The 18294-nt window shown below is 50.2% G+C and overlaps 1 protein-coding gene across 1 annotated transcript in view; it reads left to right on the top strand.

Moving 5' to 3' along the window:
- Positions 1-272: 272 nt before the first annotated feature.
- The window catches only part of AGRN (agrin), an 88209-nt gene continuing 70187 nt past the window's right edge, over positions 273-18294 (top strand). Inside the window, exons 1-2 of the mRNA XM_031961579.1 lie at positions 273-773; positions 5063-5324. Coding sequence (XP_031817439.1) covers positions 468-773; positions 5063-5324 — 568 coding nt within the window. The 5' untranslated portion in view covers positions 273-467. The remainder of the gene's footprint in view (positions 774-5062; positions 5325-18294) is intronic.

The raw sequence follows: 18294 nt of genomic DNA, 5'->3' as shown, positions 1-18294 counted from the left end.
GACTTGGACTGCGCGCTCCGAGAGCCGGCGGGGCCCCGTCCCCTGTCCCCGGCCGACAGCCCGGGCCGAGTGCGGCTCTCGGCGGCCGCGCTCGCTTTGTTTGGCGCCCGAGGCTGCGGCTGCAGCGGCTCGGGGTCCGAGAGCCGAGCCCGGAGGGAGGCGGGCCGACGGGCGGACCGGCAGGTTCCAGGAGGCAGGGAGGCCGGCCCAGGGGCGGGAGCTGGGCGGCCCGACCCGCCCCCGTGCCCGCCCTCCCTCTCCCGATAGCTCGCTCGCCGTCTCGCTCCGGGCTGCTGGGCTCCCTCCGCTCTCTTTCTCTCTTCCCCTCGCTCCCTCTTGTCCTCTCTCACGGCCGCCACCCGCGTCCCCCCCTCCTCCTTCCCCCCGGCAGCCGGCCACCGGCCTCTGCCCAGCCCAGTCCGGCCCTGTCCTGCCCGCCCGGTCTGGAGGGAGCCGGTGCGGGCGCGATGGCCGGGCAGAGGCAACTGCAGCGGCGGCTGAGGGGCGGCCTGCGCCCCCCTGCCCCGCCCCTGTCCCCGGCCGCGCCGGCTTCAGCCCCGCCGGCCCCGGCCCGGGCCCGGCCCCCCCGGCCGGGCCGCCGTCTGCTGCTGCTGCTGCTCGCCGCCCTGCTCGGGCTGGCCGCCGGCGCCGGGGGCGGGACGTGTCCCGAGCGGGAGCTGGAGCGGCGCGAGGAGGAGGCCAACGTGGTCCTCACGGGCACGGTGGAGGAGATCCTGAACGTGGACCCCGTGCACCTCACCTACTCGTGCAAGGTGAGTGGGACCGGGCCGAGCGAGGGAGGCATCCCGCGGGGAGCGGCCGCCGTGGGCGACGGGAAGCGAGGCAAAGTTTGGGTGACGCCCCCCACCTTGGGGAAGCCCGCGATCTGGGCGGCGGGAACAAGTGCCCCCCTCCCCCCCATCCCCCCAACACCCCTCGGGCAGCCTGCTTGTCTAGCCGCGAGCCGGGCCCGGCCGGGGTGGCTCCGGGAGGTGGGGGAGGGGCCCGCCGTCCCGCCCGAGCCGCGGTCCGTAATTACCTATTTTTAGACTTAAACTGTGGGAGACTGGGCCAGCTTACACCCTGCCCCCCTCCACCCCTACTCCTGCAGTCCGGCGGGGTGGGGGAATCCCAGTGTTCCGCCCCGCAGTTTGGGGGTATTGCAGCCCCTCCCACTTTGAGGCTAACTGGGAGAGGGATCTTGGGGCCGCAGTTTCCCGGGTCTCTGGGAGGGGCATCAGCTCCCCCCCCCCAATTGGGAGATTGAGCCCCTAATCTGTACTGACCATGAGGCGGGAGAGGGGAGTGACTAGGAGAAGGGGAGTGTACCCTGCAAGTGTGTCTGTGTGCTGTATGTGCGTGGGGCTCTTATGTGTGTGAGTTTGCTCAACTGACCTCCCCCCCATTCCCCTCAAAAGGTGCCAAAGGTGTGGGAGGGTGGGGTCGGTGGGGGGGGGGCGGTCTCGGTCTGGACTTTGCGAAACCCTGCGGTAAGTATGTGTGAATGAGTAGGTCTGAGGGGGAGGGGCCGGGGTTCAGGGCCGGCTTTTTGGAGGGGGACTGCCCCGTCCGCAGACAGGTCTTTGTCTCCCCCCCAACAAACAGTGTAACCCCATGAATTTGCCCGTTGGTGGGGGCAGGGTGTCTGCGGCGCAGGAGGCCTCCTTTGCTGCCGATAGAGCCCCTGGCGAGGGAGGGATAGGATGGGGTGGCCCTGGGGGTGGAGGGGCCCCGTAATCTGCCCCGAGACTCCTCGGCATCTGTTCTGGAAGAACGGCCGGCCGCTAGGAAGGGGCTCGCCCTCAGTTTCCCCCTTTCCCTTTCCTGCCCAGATTCTCAGTTCCTTAACTTCTGAGCTTTGCCTCTCCGGGGCACAAATAGTGTTTCTCCTTCATCTGGACTGGAAAACACAGGACCTGCAAAAACATGCCTGACCCAGGCCTCCAGCTGGGATCCTTCCCTCCTCCCCCGCCACCCCCTTCCCACCAAGCTCTCTCAGAAGGGGAGGCTGGATGGAGAGACTCTGCCCCCAGGACTGTGAACCAAAAGGCAGTTTGCCAAGTCCCTGCAGGATTTCCCGACTTCCTCCTTGCCAGGGTCCTGGGTGTGGCCATGTGGGAGGGGGCCTGGAGAAGGCACAGGGAGGCTGGTCCTGCTGCAGCGATTCCCTTCCCCTAACCTGGGGCCACCTGTGTGTGTGCGCTCACATGGGGGGCAGGTGGATTAGGGTGGGGGCTCAGACCTGAGGAGCACAGCCTGGAGGGCTGGGGAGCCACGGCCACCCTGGGGGCCCGCTGCTGTGGTGCCAGATAGAGGTTGCTTTGTGGTATCTGTCCCCCTCTTTACCCCAAAGACCCCGACAGGCCCAGCTTCTCTCTGGGACTGGGGAAGGGGCTGGGGGAAGGGCCTGAGCGTGGAAGGCCTGAGGTGAGCAGAAGCTGGCAGGCTTTCTCTCTTGGAGGGCCGGAGGGACAGTGCTGGGTTCCATCCTTTGTCCCCAAGGGAACCTCCCCTCCCCCTTCTCCTTTTCCCAGGGCACTTCTGCCCTTCACTAGGGAACGGATAATGGCCTCTTTGCCTAGAGAGCCCCTGAACTGGCCTGAAGTCTCATGGACTGGAGGAAGGGGCAGGTTCCTTGGGTAGCCTCCCCCTTGAATGTGTCTCTGGGTGTGTGGGTGGGCCCAGCGCTCTCTCACACTCCCCAGGTGTCTCACCTGGGGGTTGCGGGGAAGGATGGGGCCTTGTTTCTGAAGGAGGTGCCCCCGTGGGGGGAAGGGCAGAGGGAGCTGTCTTGCCAGACAAGTTTGTCTAATCTAGTACCTTCAGGGCATGGAGCGGGAGGGGAGGGGCCGGGGCTACTGCCTGAACTTGAATTTGGTTCTGTGTGTCCCCAGGCACCTCTGGGTGAGCTGGGCCTGGCAAGCCTGGAATATGGGAGGAAAGGAAAGGAGGGAAGGCTTCCTCTTTGCCCCACCCTGGCCCACTGGGAGGGTGAGGAGGAGACGTGATGAGAAACCAGCTCTGGAATCACTGGAGCTTGAGCCCGAGGGCAGGAGGATGTGAGACATCCTCCCGAGAAGGCAGGCCCTGCCTGAAGGTGATGGGGTCCAGTTAGGTGCACCTCTGGTCCCGGGAGATGGAAGGAGCGGCACCAGCAAGGGTCGGGCGCCATATTGGTGTCTGAGCCCTGCCCACTCATCTGGGGAGGAAGTGAGACCCCAAAGTGACTTCCCAGGAGCATGCAGATAGCAAACGTCTGCAGCTGGGTTTGATGCCATGTTTTTGGATCCAAACCCCCGAAGCTATCCACATGTCCCACAGCTCTGGAGTCTTGTGGCTTTCTTCCACAAACTCCCAGCAGAAGAGTGGGGGGGGGGGCTTTGGTGGGGGACTGGAAGTCTCATTACTGGACCTTGAGTCAGGCCCCTGGCCGGACGTGAGGAGAAGCTGCGTGGCCCAGTGTCTGTCTCTCTGGGAGAAGGGCGGCCACGTGTCAGGATGAGAAATCCGGGCCTTACCTGAGAGTAGGTGGCACTGGTGGGTCCCCTGAGGGGGCAGAGGAGTCTGGAAGGCTGGTGGAGTAGCCTGGACCCACCCTGGGAGGAAGAAGGGGGAGTGTCCCATGGAGGGGGAAGTATTTCGCTTTCTGGCCTGCCTGATGGAGAAGGCCCCTTTTTTCTACACTAGGTATTCACCTTGAGGTCACCCTTACCTTTTAACAGGTTTCCTTCATTTAGGGAAGGGAGTGGGGATCGGAGACCAAGTGCCAGAAGTAAGGGAAAAAGGATCTACTTGCCTTCTGGGAAGTACCTGGAGGTTCAGAGGTCACATGGACAGTGGACAGAATGTTAGGACTCAGAGCCAGGAAGTCCTGGATTCAAATCCCACTTCTGACACTTGTGAACTACAACCTTGCTTAAATCTTAGGTCATGAATTCAGAGTCAAAAGGAGTGCCAAAGATCATCTACTCCCACTTCTCTTTTTGCACGGGAGGAGTATAATATCTAGTAGCTGTAGTACAATTCCACCCTCTCTTTTTATACAGAAAGAATATAACACAAAGTACAGAATAATAATAATAATATATTATATAGAGCTCCCAGGCCTGGAGTCCTTCTTCTGAGAGCTCCCTAGGCAGCCACACGTGGGGATCCCAGCACGCGTTTGTGTGACATCCTTCTCTCTGGTGGAAGCCATCCAATTCCCCTGTCTTTATACAGAAAGAATATAATATGTAGTATATATGTAGTATAACATATTATACAGATTTTAGAGAACTGGAGTCATTCTTCTGAGGGCTCTTTAGGCAGCCACAATATTTAGTCTATAATAATAATATATTATACAGACCTCACAGGACTGGGGTCGTTGCCCTGAGGGCTCCCTAGGCAGCCCCACACAGGGATCCAGCGCACACATGTGGGCGACATCCTTCTCTCTGCATCAGGCCTATGGCTTCTAGTACACATGTGGATCTTCACGCTGCGTGTTTAGGGGTGATGGGGGTGGGCTGCCAAGCTGCCCCCCACCGATGCTGTGGCAGCGGAGGGACCTTTCAGCTTGTGTCTGGGAGAACCAGATGGGAGTGGGAGCCTCCGGCATGAGGGTTAGGGGAGACGGGCAGAGAGGGGGCCGCAGTCAGGGGCTCCCAGAAAGCCCTGTGATTTCTGGGGGATCAGAGGCCCGAACAAAGTTTGGGAGATGATTGCTTCGTTCCATCATATGGCGGGAAAAGGTTGCTTCCCTCAAAAGGGTTTATGTTCTGCCAAAGGGAAATTGTGTCGTGAAGTGAATATGAAACAATTCCCAAAGGAAAGAGGCTCAACTGAGGGGCGCTCCAAGGAGGGCTGGGACTGTGAGGGAGGGAGGGAGGTGAGAATCGGGGGCCCCAGATCCCACAAAATCAGAGCTCCCCGAGGCTCCCTCGGCCCCTAAGCCCCATGGTTCCCAGCATATGCACGGGAGGGGAAGCCCCTGATTTGGGGAGCTTGGCTACCTGATTCCCAGCCCAGCGGTTCCCTCTTCTGACTCACCCCCTTTCTCCATTCCTTCCTTCCTCAGGTCCGGGTCTGGCGATACCTTAAGGGCAAAGACGTGGTGACCCATGAGATCCTGCTTGACGGTGGGAACAAAGTGGTGATTGGGGGCTTTGGAGACCCACTCATTTGTGACAACCAGGTTTCCACTGGGGACACCCGGATCTTCTTTGTGAACCCCGCCCCACGCTACCTGTGGCCAGCACATAAGAACGAGCTGATGCTGAACTCCAGCCTCATGCGCATCACGCTTCGGAACCTGGAGGAGGTGGAACACTGTGTGGAAGGTGAGCGTGGGCTGGGTGCGCCTTTGTCCCCACTTCCGGCGTCTGGGCTGGGGAGACCCCGGGCCCTCCTCCCAGGGTCTAATGCTTGTCGTTGGTTTGTGGATCACCAGGTTTATCCCTCCCCCCTCCCCCCCTCCACTTCTCTGGTCTCCGGAGAGATTTTCTTTGGCCCCTTCTGGCCCTGACCTCATCCTCCCTGACGGCCCCCACCCCCGCTGGCCTTGCTGATGCTCCGAATTCTTGGCCCAACTCGAGGTCACGGGCCTGGATGTTGTGACGTCGGCGGCCGGGCCGGCCGCCCTCCCTGGGGATCTCGGGGCGGAAGCCCCATCCCCACGGGGCTGAGAATTCCCAAAGTCTGCATCCTGCACGGCCCCTCCTCTGAGGGCTGGGTAGGGGCGGGGCTGGGAATGAGGCTTTCCCTGGGAAAGCTGGATTGTGTTCCTGGGAGATGGGAATGCTGGGACCGGGGAGAGAGCAGGTGCTGATGCTCGGGCTGGGGGAGCTGGTGCAGGTGCTGAGCACAGAGCCGGGGAGGAGGGAGAGCAGGATTGGCTTATCTTGGCAGAGCGGGGGAGTCTTGAGGGGAAATTGCTCGGAACGCACTCTGTCTAGTTTTTCCTTTATTTTAATTTTTGGAATTAAGGAGTGGGCCAGGGGAGGGGAGTGTAGCCCCAGGAAGGAGCCTTCCTTTTGGGGAGGGGAGCCTGCAGTCTTTAAACACCATAAAAATGTGAATCAATGAATGGATGCATATTAGAATAAAAAAAATTATAGCATTTTATTTTCAAAGTATATACAAGATAGTTTTCAGCATTCCCCCTTGGGAAACCTTGTATTCAAATTTTCTCCCTCCCTTCTCCCCACCTCCTTTTCCAATAGCAAGTAATCCAATATAGTTTAAGCACATTATCATTATTATTTTTTAAATAACAGCCTTTTCTTTTCCAAACACGTGCACAGATCGTTTTCAGCATCCCCCCCCCACTTGCAAAACCTTGCATCCCAAACTTTTCTCTGTCCTCCCTCTCCCCGCTCCCCCAGACAGCAAACAACCCGATAGAGATTAACCGTGGGCAATTCTTCCAGACCTATTTCCATGATTATCGTGTCAGCGTTAACACTCTCGTCTGGACCGAGAAGCAGTTTCATAGGTTTCGAGCTGATGCGATTCCCGAGCCGTCACGGAGACGTTTCCAAGATCTCCCAGTTGGTGGCTGGGACTCTATCCTAGCACTGCCTCCTACCATAAGATGTTGCTTCTCAGAGGGTCCGGGTTCAATTGACTCTGATATTCGTTGCCTTTGTTTTGGGATCTAGAACAGGTTTTTTTTCCCTCCTATTCTGAGTCTGGATTTGAACTCTGGTCATTCTAACTCCAGACCCAGCATTCTATCCATTGTTCCGGAAAAAGGTAGGACGGGGTCTCGCTCTGTGGTGCTGGTACGGCAGCACGGCCTGTACCCCCACCATAATAAGAGCTGATGTTTACCTAGACCTTTATACATGCATTTGGATCTGTAATCAGGATGGGGGATGGAGTCAGGAGGACCAGTGTTCTAATCCAGCTTCAACCACTTACTGTCTCTGTGATTCCGGGCTATGTAAACTATTTACAAAATCATTACAAGATAATTTGGCGGGGAAGCCATTAGCAGCTTAGGGGATCAAGAGGAAGCAGTCAGTTTGGGGTTTTATGATCTATGGGATGCTGAGGGGAAGACATGAGAAGAGGGTGTCTTTGGGTCAGAGGTCGGCCAGCACAAGGGCCCGGAGGCAGGAGATGGGGTAGGGAAGAGCCCAAAGGTCCATCTGGTTAAACATAAGGTCGGTGAAGGGGAGAGCAAAGGGCTTTGAAGGCCAAATAAGTGAGATTTGGTCCTAGAAGAGTTGGGAGTCCCTCGAGTTTCCTCAGCGGGAGAAAGAAGACACAGCTGTGTGAACTTGGTCTTCAGGGCAGAGACTTGGGGTGAAGGTGTTGGGCAATTGGGGAGTCTGCCTTGTTTGTCCTTTGGATAGGAGAAGGAGCATCGGGTTAGAGCCCTGAGCCCCGGCATTGAGGGGAGAAGTGACCATCTACCCTCCTCCAGAGAGGCCTTCCCCCCTCCCGGTGGGAGGAGGATTAAACTGTCTCCTCTAGGTCTAGACTGGGTAGGGGGATTTCTGGCCTTGCTTTTGGGATCTTGTCTCAGACACTTGCTACCGCGTACCACGGGAAAATCACCTCTTCTCCCTAGACGCCAGTGTTTCTAGCACGGCAGATAGATGCTAGAGCTGGAGTCAGGAAGGCCCGAGTTCAACTACAGCCTCAGACACTTAGTAACGGGGAGACCCCGGCCAAACCACTTAACTTTGTTTCCTTGTCTGAAAAATGAGCCAGTGAAGGAAATGGCAAAACCCTCTGGTATCTTTGCCCCCAAAATCCCAGAAGGCATCGTGAAGAGTCAGACATGACTGATGTGACAGAACAGCAATAATAACAAAAAAGGAGGAAATTGGACCTTCTGCCCTCCAAAGGTCCATCCTTCTGTCACTCTATGACCTTTGCCTTCTTCCTAGGGTCCAGGACAGCACAGAGCTGGGAACTTCACCAGGGAAATGGGACAGGGGCTAAGGGCTCTGAGACCGTGGGAGGAGTGAGATGTCATCCCCCTCCAGCTCTTGTCCCGTGTCCTTCCCTTTGGTCTGGGAAGGGATGTGCCCTCAGTGGGAGTGTGGGGAGGGCTTCCTCTCCATAGGGGGGTGGGAGCTATGATTTCCCATTCCTTTCCCTTTCCGTTCCTGCTTTGAACCATTTTGGGATGAGGGCTCTGGGGGAAGGGTCCTCTGGCATCCAGAGCTCAGCCTTCCCATCTCAGTCCTTTGCCTCGTTCCCTTCCCAGGGAAGGAGCTTTTGGGGGTGCGCCCTGCCCATGGGCTTGGGGGTATGTTTGTTTTTTGGGGGAATAAGAGCTGAGTCCCTCTGCCGTGTCCTCTGGAGGTGGGGATGGGGTGAGAGTTACCTCTTTCCAGATGTCTGGCTGCTGAGGGGCTGGGGGCGGGGGCGAGGACATCCTCTTTCCCAGCAGCCTCTGTTTTCTCTGGTGAGAGCCCGTGGGCTGGCCTGAGGGTCTGGGCTCTCTCCTTCCTCCTCTGCTGCCCTGGGACTGCTGAGTTACCCCCAGGGCCTTCCTCCTCATGTTCCCAACATGGCCAGCTTCCCTGTCTGGGAGGATGAGGGTTGAGGGGCAGGAAGGAAAGGGAGTGGGTGATGTTGTGGCTAAAAGTGTGTGTTGGGGTCAGTCTGGGCCAGTGTGGGTCGTGGGGGGGGGCTAAGTCTCCCCTCAGGTCTGTAGCCCTTCCCGTCCAAGGAGAAAGAAAGCGTTCTTGGCTTCCTCAACGCACAAGTTTTTCCCGGGTACGTTTTTTGTTACAGCCCTGGGAGGAGGAGAAGAAACAGTTCCCATTCTTAGTACTGGGGAGGCAGAGGAGGAAAGGGAGCTCCCTCACTCTATGAAGGGGCCATCCCCCATAGGCCTCCAGAGAGCGTAGAGCTGCCCGTAAGGGGCCGAGAGAGTTTTCTGGAGTAGCTGGGCCTGGAATTATGGGGGAGATTAGGACAAGGCAGAGTGGGAAGAGACCAGTATGGCCCTCCACTGCTATAAAGGAGAATGTTCTTGTATTCTGTTAGTAAACCAACAGCCATTTATTAAATGACTCATTAAATCCACAGTCTTTTCCACAAGGACAATGCCTTCTCTCAATGCAGGTTAGTGTCCTCTCTGAAAGTTTCTTGGAGCAGCGATTTGAGGTGATGTGACTTGTCCAAAGTCACTCTGCCAGAATGGATCGGTCTTCCAGGCTGTATATGTATACGTGCAAAACAAATTGAGAGCATTTCTGAGTTTATCCCAGTTATTTAAGTCCATTGACCAGCCACGGGTGTTAGATTGTAACCCTCTGGAGGACAGAAGCAGATTGTTGTTCACCTCTGGCTCTCTGTGCTCAGTCTTGAGTCTTGTGCAGTTAGCGGGTGCTTGATGAATGTTGATGACTGGGGAAGTTGGGCCATTGTGTGGATGACTCCGAAGGGGACCTGATCAGAGGAGTATGTACTTGGGAGCCATTTAAGGTTCTGGAGTAGAAGAGTTACAGTTGGCTCTCACCCCTTAGGGATCTGGTGGCTGTGTGAAGGGATGGACTAGGGAGAGGGGGAGGGAACAGAAAGAAGGAAGTCAAGGCTGATGCGATAATCCTGGTGAGAAGAGACGAGAGGGTGTAAAGGGACAGGTGGGAGAATGATTGTAGAGGCTGAGGCTGCAGGAATTGGCAACCGATTGGATGTTGGGGGTGACGTAGAGAGAAGGAAGGGTCAAAGATCACAGTCTCATGGGATTTTAGAGATGGAAAGGATCTGAGAGTTCAGCTAGGATAAAACCTCAACTCTCTACTTAAATCTTCCCATAATCTGCCTCTCACTTACCTTTCCACTCTTCTATTTCACACAGCCTCCCTTTGTGTATTCTCCTTTCCCATCAGGTTAGTCTGCAGGTTGCGCTCTGTGCAGAACACTGCCTTTTCCCACCTCCACCTTAGAAGTTGCCTCTTCCTTCCTTCTGCTTCTTAGAATCCTGAGCTTTCTCCAAAGTACCTCCTCGGTGCTTTGAGATCTTTACCCCCAGCCTCCCCCATCTGCTCATTACTTTCCCCATTTGGAAACTTGTTTTGTAGAATCTCTGGGTTAGTGATTGGAGAGCCGTTTTTAGGTTAAGTAGCGAATGAACGAATCACTGAGCAGGTGTGGGGCATTGGGACCACAGACTCAAAAATCAGACGTTTCCTGCTTCTAGGAGCTTACTCCAATTGGGGGAGAACATAGCAAAGAAAGTTTCCTTGGACGGCAGCCGGAAAGTCACCGAGTCCTCAGGGCACCGCAGTAGGGCAGACGGCAGGGTCTTGAGGTCTTCAGGATGCTTAGGTAGCTAAGATGCCAGTGCTAGGAAACTGCTTAAGGTCCTCTTCTATTTCTTCACTCACCCATTCACCCTCCTCAGAAGGCCACAGTTGGACGGGACCTTAGAAGCCCCCATTGTCCGATTCCCTCATTTTAGAGAGGAAACCGAGACCCAGAGACGTTAAATGAACCTGTTTACATGAAGGTCTGATAGCCCTTCATCTCATCTGAAGGAAGGCAGTCTGGGGGAAGGGGGAAGGGAAGACGGTGGGGACGCCGGTGGTGATGGGTGCTGTTGGGGAGATGATGGTGACAATGTTTGATAGTAGCTTCCTGTGCCGATGAAACCACAGACCTGGTCTAAAATACTGCCCAGATATCATTCTTAAGTGATAGAAATATGAGTGTCAGCGAAGCTTAATAGATAGAGAGCTGACTTCAGAGCCAACGAATTCAGGTCTCTTTGGGATCCATATTTGCTGTGTGACCTTCGGGCAAATCACTCCATTTTTCATTGTTCCAAGCAATTCTTTAGCTATGTTGTACATGACTAATATGAAAATATGTTTTGCATGACTGCACAGGTATAACCCACATCAAATTGTTCGCCTTTTCAATGAGGAGGGAGGGGGAGCGAGAGAATCTGGAGCTCAAATTTATTTTCTTTCTTTTTTTAAAGATAATAATAGCTTTCTTTCTTTCTTTTTTTTTTTTTTAAATGAATTAATGAAAAGACTCCTATTCCTACTAAGTTCCCAGTTCTGTGCTTGGCACTAGAGAAAAGACAATTGATGGTCAAATTGGGTGGTGGTGGAAATGGCGGGGGAAACATTTTAGAGTTCAGCTGCTGGGTAAATGAGAAGACTTTAAAACAATTTCTACAGCTGCTTATAATCTGCATTTCTTTTTTATCCATATTAAAGAAAAATTAGAATAACATATAGAAAAATCAAGAAAACATGAAGAAAATGACCAAAGCTAGCCATGGAATACAGTTCTAAAATAAGGGGCGGGAGGAGAGGGAGAAAGGAAGGCAAAGAAAAGTATTTTGGAGATTATATTGCAGGATTAAACTGGGAAACTTAACTAAATTTCAACACCTGCAAATATTGATCTAGTCTTTTCACTTCTTTCTAGTTGCTTCTTTTGCTAATCTTTGAGCTTCAGCATTGCCTTCAACTTTTGAACCAGCAGGTACATACTACCATTCAGTGTTCTTGTCCCGAGTCATATTATCCAACTCGGTGAATTTATTTTTATTTGTTTTCCAGCCGTTTTCTTTTCGGTTATTAATCATACTTTGGGTGATAAGCTGGTTATCTGCACATACAATGAGTTTGTCTCTATTTTTGGCCTTTGCGTGCTCAATCCCTTTGGCAGCTGCTTCTAACGATGGTTCTTTGGTTTGTCGTCATCCAGAACGCGTACAGCTTATGTTTAGATCACAATCGGGCCCCGGTAGCTATCAATACATCCTTGTGCTCCTCTTGAATTATTTTTGCAGGCACCCTTGACAGTACCTAGTATTAGGGTCTGATCCTTGGTGTGGTTGCCCATACCAGTTTCCAGAACTACTCTGCCAAGCATAGTCCTAGTGTTTTGGATTGAGACTCATCTCCAGTCTGTGGAAAGGTTTGTAGGAAATGCTTATTTTTCAAAATACATACCAAGATAGTTTTCAGAATTCACAAACTCAATATTAAAAAAAAGAATTAAATTTAAAAATAGATCCTAATTAAAAAAACATATAAAAAGTTTTTAAATATGATCGGAAAAAACAAAATATATGAGGAGGGAAAAGATTCTGATTTGTAGAGGAGGTGCTAACCTGAATTGCTTAATGCAGTTCTCGATATCCAGTGAAAATCACAGATCCAGTTTAAAAAAAATTTAAAAAAAGACTTTCTTTTTTCTTTCTCAGCATGTGTAGAATGGAAGCTCCCTGCAGAGAGGGCCTTCCTGTTGGTGCCATCTTAAGCACTTAAATGCTTGTTGAATTGAGCCCTTTATTTGTATAGGGAAGTACCTTGTTCAGTCTTAAGTATTTAGACCTAAACTTTTGGGGTTCTAAATCCGGATGACTGCCATCGAAGGACTTTTAAGCTTGTGTCCTGGGTGTATGTGTTTGATATTCGTGGTAAATGGTGGTGAAGAGGGGTCCGGGGAGGTCTTTTTAAAGCAGAAGAGGCTGAGCTGGGATGGAATATGTTAATTTGGAGTTGCTGGCTGCTCATGATGTATGTGGTACCCAGGAAGCAGCTAGAAAACAGAGGAGTTGCCAACTGTATGATCCTAAGCAAATTTATTTGATAGCCCTGTGCCTCGGTTTCCTCTTTTGTAAGATGAGAGTCTTGGACATTGATGGCTTCTAAGGTCTCTTCCAACTATGGTCCTATTAGATGGATGAGCTAGTGAGTGGAGAAGAGAGCATAGGACGGAGCTTTGGGGATGGGAGGAGAAATGAGATGAAGCCAGATTAGGCAGAACTACTTTATACCTGGGGCAAAGTCCAAAAGACCAAATGACTAATTAACCCTGAGTTTGGATGATGGCACTGATGCAAGGTTGGGACAAACGTCAGTGTGACTCAGTCCTTGGGCCGATTCTTGTGGCCAGTGAGCAGAATGTTTGCTGGTGGGGTGGGGTGACCCTCCAGGACATGGAACAGTCTTGAGTCATGCTAGGGCTGCCTTACATCTTCTTTGCCTTCCTCAGGTAGGCAGAGGCCAATTCTCTTCTAGACATGATCCCTGAGTCTCGCTAGGATCCTCCTAGCCTTTCCTTGCCTTCCTTAAGTAGGCAGAGGCCAGTTCTCCCCTAGACATGATCCCTGAGTCTTGCTAGGATCCTCCTAGGCTCTCCTTGCCTTCCTTGGGTAGGCAGAGGTCAGCTTTGTCCTTAGCCCATGTGACCTTTGAGGTTAATAGACTTAGGAGATTTATGGCCAACAGGGATCTTAGAGGTCATCCTATCTTCATTTTATAGATAAGTAAATTGAGTTTCAGAGAACGGAAGCTATTGGTCTAAAGTCACACAGCTAGCTACTAGGCACAGCTACTCTGCCTCCAAATCCCATGTCCCTGATACCGAACTAGATCGCCTCTCTTATTAATTTACAGTAGAAAGTAAGTCCCTATCGTCTCATTGCCAGGAGGCTGCTGGAGAGGGCAGAGCCTGCTGACGAATTGCCACATAGCTTCCTTAGGCAGACATCTGACGGAGTGGAGAGGATACTGGAACTGAGTCAACAAGACCCGGATTCAAATTTTACCCCTGACACTTAACTCTGTGATGTTGGAAAAATCATTTAAAAATTTTTTTTCCCACTTTGTAAAAATGAGAATAACTGTAGCACCGATCTTACAATATTTCTCTGAGAATCAAACGAGATAATTTTTGTAATGTGCTTTTGAGACCTTAAAAGGTCTGTCAGGTATTCTTCTCTAAGCATTGTTCAGCTGGATTGGCTAATTTTTAAAATCAGGTGTTTAACAGAATGAAGAGAACACTTGGGGTCACTGCAAGGGATCTCAGAGGCTAGTCTAGAGAGAAGGAAACCTAGCCGGGGGAGGTGAAGTGCATAGGAAGGAAAAATAGACATTTATTAAACACCTAATGCCAGGCATGTGTTGAATGCTTTACACATATCTTATTTGGTTAGGGGGGTTTTTTTTTGGTCTTTTTTGGGAGGCAATTTAGGTTAAGTGACTTGTCCAGCATCATGCAGCTAGGAAGTTTTAAGTGTCTGAGATCGTATTTGAATTCAGGTCCCTCCTGACTTTATAGTCGGTGCTCTATGCACTGCACCATCTAGCTGCTTACAAGTATCTTATTTGTTCATCACAACAATTTTGGGAGTAGGGGCTATTATTAAGCCCATTTTACAGATGAGGAACTGAGGCAAACAAGTTCAGTAACTTGTTCAGGGTCACACAGCCACTAAGGGTCTTAGGCTAGATTTGAATTCAGGCCCAAATGTGTTCTACATAGATAGGAAGTTCAGAGGTAAGGTAAGAATCCAGGTTCTCTGAGTTTAGAATGAATGTTCTTTCCACTGTCCCTCTGCTATTCTCAGAGAACTTAGGTTTAAATTATACTTTTCCCACTAACTCACTTGTGTGATCTGGAGCAAATGTGGGTCTGTTTCCTTATCTGCAGAATGAGGGCCTGGAAGGCCTCTGGGAGCACTCGGTCAATGATCTTCTAAATTACTTGATGTCACTTTCCTTCTATATAAATTGAGAGCATCTGATAAGACATTCTAGGTGGTCTTTCCTCCCAAATCCAGCTTGCTGCTTCTCTGGTGTCTGCTCTAAACACTCCACAGATTCCCCCACTGAGCTCTGTGAGGCCGCGCAGATACAGGGCCCAGAGTCCCTGCCAGATTCTAGGGGAGAGGGGGCTCTGCACTGCCCCAAAGCCACTTCTTATTTATTGGAAAATGCCTTAGATTCCTTTGTGGTAGATGAGGGAGATTGTCTCCCAACCTTCAGTTTAGAACCTTGAGACCCAGGCCGGAGAAGGTGATAAGGGAAGGCTAAGCATTAGAGCCGGGGAGGAAAGGAAAGAAAAGAGGCCTGAGTTTTGAGATGTGGCTTCTAATTCCAGCCTTGTACTTGATCCTCACTACCTTACTAGCTGAATGACTTTGGTCCAGTCATTTATTGAATCTGAGTCTCCCAGTCAGGGGAAAAAAAAAAAGGGAAAAGATTGGAGTAGATGACAATTGGCTCCTTCTAGCCCTGAACCTGTGATTTTAACCAGGAGATAGGGCGTGGATCCGGGACTTAAGGACAGCCTGTGAAGGGGGGAGAAGGGGAAATCGAGAGAGTGGGACCCCTCCTGCCCAAAATCACACTGATTGGGGTGTGTGTGTGTGTGTGTGTGTGTGCATTTGGGAGATAGAGAGGGGATCAAGAGTGCTAGAAGGTGTGCAGTCAATGGAGTGTCATAGCAAGAGCCCTAAACTGGACATCACAAGGCCTATGTTTGATCCTGACTTTGCTATTTCCAAACTGTAGTATCTTGTGCTTTCCCAGGCCTCAGTTTCTTTCTCTGCAAATGAGGTAGGAGTTAGACTCTGACTTTGGAACCCTAAAACTCTGCTCTGTTCTTTCCTATTCCACACCACTCATTCAAGGTGGAGCCATGGCCATTCAAGGAATATAATGAACTATAGAATTCTGGAATGATAATTCAATTCCATGGGTATTTTATTAAGTTTCTTATTTATTAAGACAAAAGAGAAACAGGTTAAGCCCTCAAGGAACTTACATTCTTCTTTAAAAATCACCTTATTTTTATTGTCATTTCTTGTCCTGTCATCTCCATTTCTAAAATATCCTTCCCTTGTACCCCATGAGTTGGTCTTTGTAACAAACTGTTTAAAAGGAAGAAGGAAAAAAAATCAATTTAGCAAAAATCATTAAGATGTTGACCATATCTGAAAGTATATGATTATGTGGAATAATCATATTCCAGATACCTTCTTCTCCCCCTCCCCCCCCTTCAGTGAAAGGAGGGGGGGTATGTTTTCTCAACTCTGGTTGGGACTGAGCTTGGTCATCATCTAGGAATCTTTTTATTGTTGGGGGGGGAGGTCTTTCCATTTCCGTTTTAGGTGTTGACCTTCCGGTTTTGCTCACTCTCTTTCCCATTTGGCTCCTTTCAATTCTTCATAGTCGTCCTTTCTAACAGCATGATACTATTTCATGACATTCATATGCCCTATTCGCGTTAGCCCTTCCCCTGTTCTGTGGTGTCTACCTTGTTGATACTAGCACAGGATTTTGCAAGTCTCGAATCTGAAAACTACGCAGAGACTTTGGAATATTCTATTTTGGTATATTGGGGACCTTTTCCCCTGTTGCGGTCTTTCTTAGGGTTACCTGGCTACTAGCAGCATTTCTGGGCCAAAGGGGATAGAGCATTTTAAAGCTGCTTTCTAAAACGGTTAGATTAATTCACAGCTCCCCCAAGAACGTCCCAGCATGCCATTCTTTCCCTAACATTGTCATCTTTGACAAGAGTTCTTTTCCTGGTTAAGGAAACCAGTCCAGAGCGGGCATTTTTAACTTGTCAGAGTTCAATCAATAGCTACAGGGGAAGAAATGGGTCCGTCTTGCAAAGGGGACTTAGTGTCAGCAAATACTTCCTGGACATCCCAGACTTCCTGAGAGTAGTTTGGGGAGGCAGGGACCTCTCCCTAATTAGAGGCCTTCAAGCAAAAATCCTTGTTGAGGGGCAGCCCGCTTTGTCTTTTGAGGCCCCTTTCAGTGAGCTGGGAGTAAAATCCAGGTTTCTTGGATGAATGGTGAGACCTGTCTTTCTCTCTTGATGAGATGCTAATTAGCTCAAGTCAGTGGAAGTACTGGCTGGGCCTCTCTTACCAGAGTCCTCCTGTTGCCCTTAGGGCCATAATGTTTAGACCTGAAACGGGGTGAAAATTCCACCCAATTCTTTTCAGGGAGGGAAAAGCAATGGAGGTTCCCCTTACTTTAATTCCAAGAAAATTATAATTTCTTTGAACTCTGATCTCTTTTTCTGAAATTCCCTCATTAAAAAAAACAAAACAAAACTGATTGTTCCAACATTTTGAAGGGGAATAATAATTTATTTTTATTTAAATTTTTAAAAAATTTTAAATTGAGGCCTTTTATTTTCAAAACACATGCAAGGATAATTTTTCACTATTGATCCTTGCAAAACCTTGTGTTCCAATTCCCTCCCCCCATCCCCTCTCCTAGGTGGCAAGTGGCAAGTGATCCAATATATGTTAAACATGGTAAAAATGTATGTAAATCCAATATAGGCATACATATTTATACAGCTATCTTGCTGGAAAAAATGAGAAAGAAAACAAAATGCAAGCAAACAAAAAGAGAAAGTGAAAATGCTATGTTGTGATCTACACTCGGTTCCCACAGTCCTCTCTCTGGGTGCAGATGGCTCTCTGAACCACAAATTCACTGGAACTCTGAGTCATCTCATTGTTGAAAAGAGCCAAGTCCATCAGAACTGATCATCGTATAATCTTGCTGTTGCCATGTACAGTGTTCTCCTGGTTCTGTTCTTTTCACTTAGCATCATTTCCTGTAAGTCTCTCCAGGTGTCTCTAAAATCATCCTGCTGACCAGAGATCATTATATACTTCAACAACAACACTATATGATGATCAGTTCTGATGCACATGGCCCTCTTCAGCAATGAGATGAACCAAATCAGTTCCAATGGAGCAGGAATGAACTGAACCAGCTACACCCAGCGAAAGAACTCTGGGAGATGACTAGGAACCACTACATAGAATTCTCAATCCCTCTATTTTTGCCCGCCAGCATTTTTGATTTCCTTCACAGGCTAATAGTACACTATTTCAGAGTCCAACTCTTTTTGTGCAGCAAAATAACTGTTAGGACATGTATACTTATATTGTATTTAATTTATATTTTAACATATTTAACATGTTTTTGTCAACCTGCCATCTAGGAGAGGGGGTGAGGGGGGGGAAGGGGGGAAAAAGTGGAACCAAAGGTTTGGCAATTGTCAATGCTATAAAATTACCCGTACATATAACTTGTAAATAAAAAGCTATAATAAAAAAAAGAAAAGAAATACAATCATCCTGCTGATTGTTTCTTATGGAACAAGAATAGGGAATAATAATTCATAATTGACCTTTATATAGGACTTTATAATAGCTAGTGTCTTCCAGACATTATTCTCATTTTACAGATGAGACAAATGAGATTTGGAGAAGTTAATTTCCTTCTTCCTCCCCAGAAGAGATGTAAACTCATCAAGGGAAGAGATTATTTTGTTTTTGTGCAGGACCCACAATAGGTGAGTTGGATTGGACCGAAATGAAACCTTGGATTAAGGTCACATCTAATGAATATCCGAGGTGAGCTTTGAATCCAGGTCTCCTTTAATTCCCATTCTCTGTCTTGGGAACCAGACCAGCTGGGAATAGGGACAGGGGTTCAGGAGTTCTGTCCTCCAAGCTGCTTCTCCCCTCCCATCTCCAGAATCTTGCTGGAA

The sequence above is a fragment of the Sarcophilus harrisii genome, chromosome 3, assembly GCF_902635505.1.
Source record: "Sarcophilus harrisii chromosome 3, mSarHar1.11, whole genome shotgun sequence".
Lineage (NCBI taxonomy): Eukaryota > Metazoa > Chordata > Mammalia > Dasyuromorphia > Dasyuridae > Sarcophilus > Sarcophilus harrisii.
This window is presented reverse-complemented; position numbering and strand designations above follow the sequence as displayed.